This window comes from Hemitrygon akajei, chromosome 9 (assembly GCF_048418815.1).
Source record: "Hemitrygon akajei chromosome 9, sHemAka1.3, whole genome shotgun sequence".
NCBI classification, from domain to species: Eukaryota; Metazoa; Chordata; class Chondrichthyes; order Myliobatiformes; family Dasyatidae; genus Hemitrygon; species Hemitrygon akajei.
In genome coordinates, this window is record NC_133132.1 from 17,467,472 (window position 1) to 17,480,814 (window position 13,343).

Here is a 13,343-nt window from a genome sequence, read left to right on the forward strand (position 1 = left end):
GAAATTACTAGGCGTACCTATAGCCCTCTATATTACGAAGCTCCATGCACCTATCTAAAAGCCTTTTAATAGACCCTATCGTATCCGCCTCCACCGCCGTTGCCAGCAGCCCATTCCACGCACTCACCACTCTCTGAGTAAAAAAAACTTACCCCTGACATCTCCTCTGTACCTACTCCATATCTCCTTACACCAGTGTCCTCTTGTGGCAACCATTTCAGCACTGGGAAAAAGCCTCTGACTATCCACACGATCAATGTCTCTCATCATCTTGTACACGTCTATCAGGTCACCTCTCATCCTCCTTCGCTCCAAGGAGAAAAAACCGAGTTCACTCAACCTATTCTCATAAGGCATACTCCCCAATCCAGCCAACATCCTTGTAAATCTCCTCTGCACCCTTTCTATTGCTTCCCCATCCTTCCTGTAGTGAGGCGACCAGAACTCAGCACAGTACTCCAAGTGGGGTCTGACCAGGGTCCTATATAACTGCAACAGTACCTCTCGGCTCCTAAATTCAATTCCACGATTGATGAAGGCCAATACACCATATGCCTTCTTAACTACAGAGTCAACCTGCGCAGCCCTATGGACTCGGACCCCAAGATCCCTCTGATCCTCCACATTGCCAAGAGTCTTACCATTAATACTGTGTTCTGCCATCATATTTGACCTACCAAAATGAACCACTTCGCACTTATCTGGTTTGAACTCCATCTGCCACTTCTCAGCCTAGTTTTGCATCCTATCAATGTCCCGCTGTAACCTCCGACAGTCCTTCACACTATCCACTACACCTCCAACCTTTGTGTCATCAGCAAATTTACTAACCTATCCTTCCACTTCCTCATGCTGGTCATTTATAAACATCACGAAGAGTAGGGGTCCCAGAACAGATCCCTGAGACACTCCACTGGTTACCGACCTCCATGCAGAATATGACCCGTCTACAACCACTCTTTGACTTCTGTGGGCAGGCCAGTTCTGGATCCACAAAGCAATTTCCCCTTGGATCCCATGCCTCCTTACTTTCTCAGTAAGCCTTTCATAGGGTACCTTATCAAATGTGTTGCTGAAATCCATATACACTACATCTACTGCTCTTCCTTCATCAATGTTTAGTCACATCCTCAAAAAACTCAATCAGGCTCATACGGCACGACCTGCCCTTGACAAAGCCATGCTGACTACTGCTAATCATGTTATACCTCTCCAAATGTTCATAAATCCTTCCTCCCAGGGTCTTCTCCATCAACTTACCAACCACTGAGGTAAGACTCACTGGTCTATAATTTCCTGGGCTATCCTCTACTCTCTTTGTTCAATAAAGCAACAACATCCGTCAACTTCCAATCCTCCGGAAACTCTCCCGTCCCCATTAATGATGCCAAGATCATCGCCAGAGGCTCAGCAATCTCCTCACTCGCTTCCCACAGTAGCACGGGGTCCATTTCGTCCAGTCCTGGTGTCTTATCCAACTTTGTGCTTTCCAAAAGCTCCAGCACATCCTGTTTCTTAATATCTACACGCTCAAGCTTTTCAGTCTGCTGCAAGTCATCACTACAATCAATAAGATCCTTTTCCGTAGTGAAGTAGTCATTATGTACCTCTGATGTTTCCTCCGGTTCCATACACACTTCCCCATTGTCACACTTTATAGGTCCTATTCTTTCACGTCTTATCCTCTTGCTGATCACATACTTGGAGAATGCCTTTGGGTTTTCCTTAATTCTGCCCGCCAGGGCCTTCTCATGACCCCTTCTGGCTCTCCTAATTTCCTTCTTAAGCTCCTTCCTAGTAGTTCTGTAATCTTCCAGATCTCTAACATTACCTAGCCCTCTGAACTTTTTGTAAGCTTTTCTTTTCTTCTTGACAAGATTTATTACAGACTTTGTACACCACAGTTCCTGTACCCTACCATAACTTCCCTGTCTCATTGTAACGTATCTATACAGAACTCTACACAAATATCCCCTGAATATTTGTCACATTTCTACTGTACATCTCGCTGATAACATCTGTTTCCAATTTAAGCCCACTATTGCCTGCCCGATAGGCTCATAATTCCCCTTGCCCCAATTAAACGCTTTTCTAACTTGTCTGTTCCTATCTGTCTGCAATGCTATTGTAAAGGAGATAGAATTATGTTCACTATCTCCAAAATGCTCTCCTACTGAGAGATCTGACCTGACCAGGTTCATTTCCCAATAACAAATCAAGTACAGCCTCTCCTCTTGGAGGCTTATCTACATACTGTGTCAGGAAACCTTCCGGAACACACCTAACAAACTCCACCCCATCTAAATCCCTCGCTCTAGGGAGATACCAATCGATATTTGGGAAATGAAAATCTCCTATCACGACAACTCTGTTATTATTACACCTTTCCAGGATGTATCCCTATCTGCTCCTCGATATCCCTGTTTCTATTGGCCGGCCTATAAGAAAATCACCCAGTAAAGTTATTGACCCCTTCCTGTTCCTAACCGCCACCCACAGAGACTCCGTAGACAATCCCTCCATGGCGTCCACCTTTTCTGCAGCCGTGACACTTTCTCTGATCAACAGTGCCACACACCCCTTTTTTGCCTCCCTCCCTGTCCTTGCTGAAACATCTAAAACCCGGCACTTGAAGCAACCAATCCTGTCCCTGAGCCATCCAATTCTCTGTAATGACCACAACATCATATCTCCGAGCATTCATCCACTCTCTGAGCTCATCCGCATTGTTAACAACATTCCTTGTATTAAAATAGACACATCTCAAGCTTTCTGTCTGAGCACGTCCCTTCCCTATCACCTGCTTATCCTCCCTCTCGTACTGTGTATAAGCTTCCTCCATTTGTGAGCTAATCTCCTCTTCCCCAGTCTCTTCAATTCGGTTCCCATACCCCAACTACCATCCGAGTTTCTTTCCTCCGTTACAGCATCGCCTGTCTGACCCCCTAACTATAGAGTGCCCTGTCACTACTGCCGTCCTCGTCCCTTCTCTACCGTTTTGAGCCACAGGGCCAGAGTCTGTGCCAGAGCAACGACCACTGTAGTTTCACCCAGGTAGGCTGTCCCCCCCAGCAGTACTCCAACAGGAATACATTGTCAAGGGGTACAGCCACAGGGGTACTATCTAGTATCTGACTCTTCCCCTTCCCCCTCCTGACTGTGACCACTTGTCTGTCTCCCGTGGCCTCAGTGTGACCACCTGCCTATAACTCCTCTCTATCACCTCCTTGCTCTCCCTGACCAGACGAAGGTCATCGAGCTTTATCTCCAGTTCCCTAACTCGGTCCCTCAGGAGCTGCAGCTGGACACACCTGGCGCAGAAATGGCCGTCCGGGAGGTTAGGAGACCATAGGAACCCCCACATGTGTCACCGAGCACAGAGAAAACTGGCCTCACACACATACCTCCTACCTCGCCTCGTCCCGTTACCGCCTAAGACCGTTGAGCCAAAGCCCTACCACTCTGCTGCTCGCTCACCGCAGCCCGCTGGGTACGGCGGTCTCCTTTTTATAACTTTTGCGCTCAACTGGCTGACGTCACGCGCCTGTGCAGTCTCGCCTCCTTTAACCCGAGTAGTCAAAAACTCGCTTCGCTCCAAAAAATCAGCCGTTCACTCTCAGTCTTCTTGCTCCGAATTAAAAACCGTTGAAGATTCCTTGCCTTTTTAAATCTTTCGCGCTCAACTGGCTGACGTCACGCGCCTGCGCAGCCTCGCCTCTCTTTAAACCGAGTAGTAAAAAGTTCCCCTCGCTCCGAAAAATCTGCAGTTCACTCTCAGCCTTCTTGCTCCTTCAACAGAGGTGACAGAATGAACAGGCAGGAGATGAGGCAGAATCACAGCCAGTGGGATGAGGTAGAGGGCAATAGAAGCCTGGTGCAGTTAAAACAGAAAGCAACAAATTCTGGACTGAAAGTGTTTTGTTTGTATGCATGCAGCATAAGAAATAAAGCGGTCGATCTTGTCATTCAGCTACAGTTTGGGAAGAGGCATTCGGTTTCACCAATGCTCCTGCCGTCTTCCAAGCCTTGGTAAATGACGTTTTCAGGGACATGCTGAACCAATTTGTTATTGTGTAGCTCGACTACATTTTGTTTTTTTTCCCCCTATTTCCTTGCTAAACACACAGGTCACGTCCGCAGAGCTCTGCAGCGCCTTCTGGAGAACCAGCTCTTTGTGGTGTCAGTTTCATCACAATCTCGTCTCCTTTCTTGAGTCTGTAATTTCAGGCGGTTCCATTCAAATGGACCAACAGAAGTTGAAGGCGGTGATCGAATGGCCCCCACCTTCCACCCGTCGCTTCTTGGGCTTTGCTAACTTCTGTCACCGCTTCATCAGAAAATGCCGTACACTCGCTGCACCACTCACTGCTCTTTCCTCATCTGCTGTCAGATTGTCCCGGTCCCCTGCTGCCGAAAAACGCATTCTCTGTCCTGAAGGAACGTTTCACCTCTGCCCCCATGCTGATTCGACCCTACACCGACCGCCAGTTCAATGCGGAGGTGGATGCGTCTGACATTGGCGTAGGAGCTGTTCTCTCTCAGAGCTCGGCCAAGGATGAGAAGGTACAGCCCTGCGCCTGCTTCTCTCAAGGCCTCACTCCCACGGAGCGGAATCCGGGAGCTGCTGGCTATGAAGCTAAACACTGGCCACTAGACACTAGAATACTACAGCACAGTACAGGCCCTTCAGACCTCGATGTTGTACCGGCACATATATTCCTTTAAAAATGTACTCAACCCATATTACCCGTAACCCTCCATTTTGCTATCATCCATGTAACTCTGCAAGAGGCTCTTAAATGCCCCTAATTTTTCAGCCTCCACCACCATCCCTGGCAAGTCATTCCAGGCACTCACAACCCTCTGTGTAAAAAACTTAACCCTGATGACTCCCATAAACTTCGCTCCATTAACTTTGTACATATGCCCTCTGGTGTTTTCTGTTCATGCCCCGGGAAACAGGTACCGGCTACCCACCCTATCTATTCCTCTCATAACCTTATATATCTCTAGCAAGTCCCCTCTCATCTTTCTACGCTCCAAAGAGAGAAGTCCGAGCTCTGCTAACCTTGCTACTGTTACGTACCCGTGGGTATCTTGTACTTGTCACGTGACGTGTTGAAGCTATACTGGACCTAAGGTAGTGGTCTTGTGATGATGGAGTGACATCATTTTCCCGCCAGTAGAGGTCATGTGACAGGTTTTTTTTTTACAGGGTATAAAAGGAGGACCCCTCCCTGTGAGGAGGGGCAGTTCGTGGCTGGATTTGCCAGTTTGACTCCATGCCACTGCGTGGTCCAATATTATGACGCAGTTTGGTTGAAAGGTGGAGTTTTGTTTAATGCCTATAGTTTAAAAGGTAATTGCCGGCAGTTTCTTTATAATACTGCCAGTTAAAAGTCACTGGAGAGTGAAGATCGGAGTTCGGGAGTTAAACGATCGAGGAAAGTCGATTTCGACGGTGAAACAGGTTCAACCTTGTTTGATCCTCATTCGGAAGGAATTCGTTGGCTATCCCCGTGGTAACCCCTGCGAATAATAGCAGAAAAGGTTGGGTACAGTTTTGTAAAGAAAAGGTCAGTGCCTTTAAACCGTTTCATTTTCATCTTCGTAAATTCTCCGGGAAAAGTATAGTTCGACTGGGAACCGCAACAACACGACGTGAAAGAGAATTTAAATCGTCTAAAAAGTCTCTCCTTCAATGGACTGTAAGCATTTTGAACTTTTGCAGTACTACTTTGAAGAACTGTTTTTGCTTAATTCCTTTAAGAACTGTTTAAGCTGCCACACAGCAGTTGATTTCCGGTTACGTTAGTGGTTTGTTTACTTTTGGGGGTTTGTTTTTCCGTGTTAAGTAAATGTTTTATTTGTTATAAAAACCCCTGCCTCATTTATATATTTATTGTTGCTGAATCCGTAACACAACATATGACTTGTTCTCCAGTCCAGGCAACATCCTGGTAAATCTCCTCTGCACCCTCCCCATAGTTTCCATATCCTTCCTATAATGAGGTGACCAGAATTGAACACAATACTCTAAGTGCAGTCTCACCAGAGATTTGTAGGGTTGCAACATGACCTCTCTACTCTTGAACTCAATCCCCCTGTTAATGAAGCCCAGCTTCCCATAGGCCTTCTTGACAATCGTATCAACCTGTGCAGCGACCTTGAGGGATGTATGGATTTGAACCCCAAGCTCCCTCTGTTCATCCACACTCTTAAGTAACCAACCATTAATCTTGTACTCAGTCTTCTGGTTTGTCCTTCCACAATGCATCACCTCACAATTATCCGGTTTGAAGTCCATCTGCCTCATTTCTGCCCCACTCTGCATCCTGACAGTACCCTCTTGTAACCTTCGACAACCAACAGCTCCATCCACAACTCGTCCCATCTTCGTGTCATCCGCAAACTTACTCAACCATCCTTCCGCCTCTTCATCCAGGTCATTTATAAAAATCACAAAGAGCAGGGGTCCCAGGACAGATCCTTGCAGCACTCCACTAGTCACCGACCTCCAGGCAGAATACTTGCCTTCCACAACTACTTTCTGATTTCTTCTTGTAAGCCTTTAAAAAAAAAATCCAAACAGCTAAGGCTCCATTAATCCCATGCCTCGTGACTTTCTGGATGAGTCTCTCGTGGGGGACGTTGGGAGATTTCACAGAGGTATGCAAAATTAGGAGTGTTATAGACATGGTAAATGCAGGCAGGATTTTTCTGCTGATGTTGGGTGAGACTGGAAGTAGAGGTTGCAGTTTAAGAGTGAAAATATTTCAGGGGAATCTGAGTGGGTTTTTCTGCACAGAGGGTGTTGCTGGTGTGGGAATAGCTGTCAGTGGAAGGGGTGGATGTGGGGTTGATTGCATTACAGAGAAGTGTGGGTAAGTACATGGACGGGAGGGGTATTGATGCGAAGATGCGGCGATGGGATTCGGCAGCATAACAATTCGGTACGGACTAAATGGGTAAAAGGGCAAGGGACTTTAGAGTTGTTGAAAAGAATCCAGACACAAACACCCACATGCACACAAGAAGACAGACGCATGAATGCAAACTCATATCCGCAGACACTGAAACAGATCGACACTTTTACATCTGCTTCCCCAGCTCCCCACTGAGCTCTGTGTGCATTCAGTATTCGATAGATATCAATGTGATATCTCCCTCATTTTTCAAAACTCAACCAATTCAGGCCCGGAGCCGTCAAACCCTCCTCATAGGTTCACTCTTTGATTCACTGCTCAACCTCCTCAAATGTATTGAGCAAGACTCTCCGAGCTCTCCCCTCTTCAGAGTTAAGTCCATGATATTGCTGTATCCTTTACAAACAATGCAATGCTATATCGTTCCGTGAACCAGAGTACACACATCCCTCTGATGTCCTAAAGGGTCTCTTCTACACTAGCCAAGTATTCTCAATTTCTGCGCTCTCAGGATAAAGAACGAGCGCTGTCTGCGAGCTGGTCTCTGACAGAAACACACACAGACTCACAAAACACGGACAGACACAGATGCGGACTCATATAGACACGCAGAGATGCAGGCACACGTAAATAATTCCATGATGAATGCAGTTCAAACTATGAACTTTTTAAGTTGGAGGTAGCTATTCTGTGAAATGTTTGAAATCATTTTCGCTCTTGGATAATCTGATGTGGGTGAGGGAATGGCAGCGGAATTTGGGAGTGCGCAGGGATTTGGGAGTGCACAGGGATTAGGGGTTGTGCACAGATTTGTGTCTTTCAGTGAATTTACTGATGCACTTGGAATTGGGGATGAGATCAATCTTAAAGTTGTTTCATACTTCAATAATAAATGCACTTTGAGCTTTGTCCTTGCTATTTGATTTAAGGTGCAAACACTCATTCTGTGAATTGTTTCAAATGCTTCTTCCTCTGGGATAATCTGAGGTGCATGTGGGGGTGTCAGCACCGACGAGGTTGCGCGTGGATTTTATAATATGCGCTGATTTAGGAATATTTTGTAGAACATGGGGATGCACAGTGACTTGGGATATCCACAGAAATCGGTGTTTATCAGTGAATATTGGGGTGCATCCGGATCGGGGTGTCGGCGGATGTGGGGAGGCACACAATGACGGGTGTGCATAGGGATTTTGGGGTGCAGACTTATTTGGGTGTGCGGGAGGATTTACGTGTGTGCTGGGATATCGGCGGACTTGAGGGAGCAGACGGATTTTGGGAAATCAGTCGCTTTGGAGCATTCATGGATTTTGGGTTGCGCAGGTATATCCGGGTTCTCAGGATTTGGAGGTGTGAGGACTCCCAACGTTGTTTTATTTACAGATACTTTAATAATAAAGGCACTTTGAACGTTGACGTTTGTTCCTGCTGTTGTCTCATGTGATCAATTTGAAATGATTCTTCCTCGGGTTAATCTAATAAGCACGTGCGCTTGCCTGATGATTTGGAGCTGCGACGAAACGCAAGATGGAACTGTTTTCCTTTTTGTGGTTCAGGCAGCCGTTTTATGAAGTGAGAGTTCGAGAGCATCTGCAGTTTGCGGAGACAGATGGGAAGGGAGCGAACCGGAGGGATAATCTGAATTCGAGGTATACGTGTATAGTCAGGCAGAGACAATGTGTTTCCCACACATAGACACAGAAGCACAATGCAGACAAGAACACACAGAGACAGACACAAATACATACAAACACACAGACAGACAGACAGACAGACACACACACACACACACAGACAAACACACAGACAGACAGACAGACAGACAGACAGACACACACACACACACACACACACACACACACACACACAAACAGACAGGCAGACAGGCTGACAGGGAAACACACTGACACGCATAGAGAAGCACACACACACACACACACACACACACACACACACACACACACACACACACACACACACACACACACACACACACACACACACACACACACACAATCAAATGCACCCCACACACGCAATTACACTTTCCTATCCGCCTCTCCAGCTCTGCGCTATGACACATACGGGGTGATATTTTAAAACATAATCACCTCCCCCCCATCTCACTAAACTGCTCAGTTTGATGTATTAGTGTTAGGGTGGGTCCTGTCGAGCCCCCAAATGGACTGACTACGATTAAGTCATTGAAACAGTTGCGGGGTTTCTTGGATAAGAAAGAGTTTATTATTATCACAAACAATCATTTTCTTGGGGACGTTCTCGGTAGAGTCCTCCACACACAAACTACATCAGGATTTATACTCCTGCGGAGAATGGTGACAGTAGCGGATTCAGTACAATTTCACAGGCGACAAAGACGAAACCCACCCCCCCACACAAACTTTCCACATATTAACTCAATAAGTTAATCACAATCTCACACCCCAGGGATTGCACCTGACTGACGTAATCGGTTTGTAAATAATTTGAAACATCTATTTTTAAATCTGTTGAAATCCGTCCCTATGGAGTCACTAAATGGTATTTAAAAACCCCAGGCATCTGCTGCTTGAAAATGTCATTCCGAGCCATCGCCTGCAGCACAGGGGAACAGATCGCTGGACAGAGAAAATGTCTGCAATGTTGGATGGGTACTGGAGTGTACAGAAAATATTGTACGTGTTCATTGCCGTCGTTGGAGTTGTTGGTGAGTGAGCAGTGCAAATCCTGTTTGGTATTTATTTGTGTTAACCTGTTTATCATTATTTTACAAGTTTCGAGCATGATGCTGGTTGTACAAGTATCCGTCAGGGATATCGATCCTGGTAATTTAACATGCTGATTCTTCATATTTATTGACAAGCGGAAGTAAACCTGTTTCTGTCTTGTCACTCACGTGATCGACTCGAACGACAGCCTGTCCAGAAATGACCCGGTTCTGGGAACAGGCACCCATCAGTGAATCTGTGTCAGGGAGGGTTTTAATCGGAATTTGTCCAGATTTGTCCTAGTGGTGGGGTAGGCAGCTCTCCGGGAAGGTGTGGCATGGAGGGTTTTAATCTGAATTTGTCCAGATTACTCCCAGTGGTGGGGATAGGCAGCTCACCGGGAAGATGTTACTGGGAGGGCTTTTCATTGTAAAGTTCACTGTTTCTGGGTAATTGATTAGAGAGAACCCCTGGTCCTGCGTTTCAAGCCTCCCTGTGAAGTCTGTCACATTCGGGTCTCACTGCCTGTTGCTCAATAATTGGGTCAGATCATCTGGACCAGTGTCCATGGATCTGCTATCGCGTGTTGTCGAAAAGAACTGCGCTGTAGAATTAATCCATTAACGGAGTCACTCAGCCTCTGGTTAGACATCCGACGTAAATTAGGTTTCGGTCTGACATCCGACGTAAATTAGGGCGGCACTTGGTCCTGAAGACGAGTCTCGGCCCGAAACAAGAGTTTATTCAATTCCGTGGACGCTGCCTGACCGGCTGTGTTCCTCCAGTATCTTGTGTGTGTTGCTCGCCTCTGTATCTCTTCTCGGCCCCCTCAGATGCAAAATTCCCAGTGGCCTGATCAGCCACTGGTGAATCGATGAAACCGGCTCGATCTGCCACTGGAATCGGGATCAGCACCGATGGCTGCTGTTCATGCAGATCGTTTTTATCGCCGACGATTTCCCACGCATAGTCTTATCTCTACACTGAAGATAGCAGGTCAGAAATAGTGTACCGGTGTGCTATTGTGCTATTGATCTTTAACGGAAACCCGATCCCGTATTAATAAATCAATCAACCCCTCCCCCTCTCTCTCCCTCTCTCTCTCTCCCCCATCTCTCTCTCTCTCTCTCTCTCTCTCTCTCTCTCTCTCTCTCTCTCTCTCTCTCTCTCTCTCTCTCTCTCTCTCTCTCTCTCTCTCTCGCTCGCTCCAGTGAATTTAGTGGCGATTCTGATCCTGTCCCGGGGAAAGTGCGGCCTCTCTACCTGCACCACTCGCTACCTGGTGGCCATGGCAGCGGCGGATCTAATGACCATTGTCACCGAGGTCATTTTGTATCGAATCAACTGGTATTACTTCCCGGGGAGTTTTCTCAGCATCACCCCCGTGTGCAGTGTTATCGATGTACTGACGTGCACAGCTAGAGACTGCTCTGTCTGGTTCACCGTCGCTTTCACCTTTGATCGGTTTGTCGCCATTTGCTGCCCGAAACTGAAGACGAAATATTGTACCGGGAAAACCGCGGCTTTGGTTCTAACAGCAACCGGCGTACTGTTCTGTCTGAAAAACGTTCCCCGATACTTCATGTGGGAACCGTGGATGATTATCGACAATATACCGTGGTTCTGTAAACCGATGGACAGTTATTTCACTGTCCCTGGATGGATAGGTTATGATTGGCTCGATACGGTTTTAACTCCGTTCCTTCCTTTCGCTGGGATCCTGCTGCTCAACGCTCTGACAGTCAGGCACATTTTAGTGGCCAGTCGGGTCCGTAAGGGGCTGAAGGGTCAGATAAATGGGGAGAGCCGCAGTGACCCGGAGATGAAGAGCAGGAGGAGGTCTATGGTTTTACTGTTCACCCTTTCCGGCAACTTTATCCTCCTGTGGATGACATACGTTGTAAATGTTATATATTATCAGGTCTCAGGAGAAGGACACGATTTCACTGACTCTGAATGGATCTTTCACTACGTCGGGGGTCTCCTGAGGGATTTCAGCTGCTGCACGAACACATTTATTTACGCGGTCACTCAGTCGAAATTCAGGGAGCAGCTGATCAACGCGCTGCTATATCCTGTCACCTCGGTACTTCAGTTCATTAATAAAGCCGCGTCCTGAGCACAAGCCAGAGTGGCTACAGTGTCTCCAGTCCGGGGTGCAGCTCCTCACATTCACCGCCTGATCTCCCAGGTGTTATTCCCGGTCGGATTGTCCCATCGTGCTGCAGCTCCGGGACTTGGAGTGTGTGTGTGTGTGTGTGTGTGTGTGTGTGTGTGTGTGTGTGTGTGTGTGTGTGTGTGTGTGTGTGTGTGTGTGTGTGTGTGTGTGTGTGTGTGTGTGTGTGTGTGTGTGTGTGTGTGTGTTGGGGGGGGGGGGGGGGAAGAGGGAGGTAAAACACCGTGCTGGAGATTCAGTACCTCATTGGACCTGCAGGATGTCGATCAAATAACTACACTGGAATGCCGCTCACTCACACATTGGAATGTGAATATGTCCATCTAACTCACAGCCTGGCATTGCCACAAGACGGCGGGGATCAGGTCTGATCCTGTTTGGCTGATCAATGTCAATCACATCAGTCTCCGCCTTCCCCTTGACTGATTGGCTAAAGTGAAGGAACAGGGTGGACTTGGGATACACGGTTGTTGCCACTTAAACTTAAAGGCGCATTCCCGCTACCAACTGGACTGGAGTGTGGTGTAGAGAATTGGGAAACAAAATCTTCACTGCTTTTTTTTTAAATGCAAGCCAAATTACTCCAAAAAACCCTATAGTTTGTATACAACGAAACACAAAACCGTGAATTAAATTGAAGTCATTCGCATAATTAAAAAAAATGAAACCTCTCAACCCCCAAAGATTGTAATGAAGCCTGAATTTGATTTATTTCTACGTGATATGCTTCAACCTAAAATAGTGTACTCAACAGCATCGCAATTACAAAACCTACAGGACCCTGAATGATGTTTTCCAACACTGTATAAGGAACAATTAAGCATAGAATGTCCAATTCTAAGTCGTGTTAATGTAATTTCTTCTCTTCTTGTTTTACCCGCTTCTCCCATAAAACTAGCAGTTGTGTATTCTCTAAATGTGTCTCCTTGTATGCCCATTATCCCACTAGGCTTGCTATAATTTTTAACGCCACCCCACCAACCACTTAGCTTCTGATTTGCTAGGTGGGAGGACTTTCATCTGTTGTAAGTAAACCTCTATGTGCAGAGATCCATAAGAAGTGGACATATAAACCAATATTTTGTGTATGATATAATATTTGATGTGTTTCCAACAGTATGTCTGACCGACTGTTAGAATAACCTGATTTAGGACTCATCAAAGCCTAAAGGCATCTGAACAAATTACAACTTTATATGGATAAATTTACTCCACGCACTGTAAGCCTAAAACTATGCCCACAAATTCTGCGATCTATACTGTTAAATGATTGGTAAATCGTTACTTTATCGTTACCTGTGATTCAGGCACAAAAACAGCCACACCATCCTCCCAGTTAAATTGCCTTTTGACTCTTCTGCATCAGTGGTTAACATACCATCCTAATTTTCCTTAATACACTGATAAACCAACAGACCCTCAGGCATAGCAGAATCCTTGGACTTTATTGAAATCTGTGGTATACATTAAAATAGGCATAGGCAGAACAAGTGGGTTTTCAGATAACGTGACATTGGAGCATATTGCTTAATC

At 46.4% G+C, this 13,343-nt stretch overlaps 1 protein-coding gene across 1 annotated transcript in view; it reads left to right on the plus strand.

The window, feature by feature from the left end:
• Positions 1-13,343, plus strand: part of LOC140732633 (uncharacterized) — a 124,551-nt gene that overhangs the window by 50,621 nt on the left and 60,587 nt on the right. The window contains exons 6-7 of the mRNA XM_073055329.1: positions 4,128-4,344; positions 4,391-4,675. Of these exons, the coding sequence (XP_072911430.1) occupies positions 4,128-4,344; positions 4,391-4,675 (502 nt within the window). The remainder of the gene's footprint in view (positions 1-4,127; positions 4,345-4,390; positions 4,676-13,343) is intronic.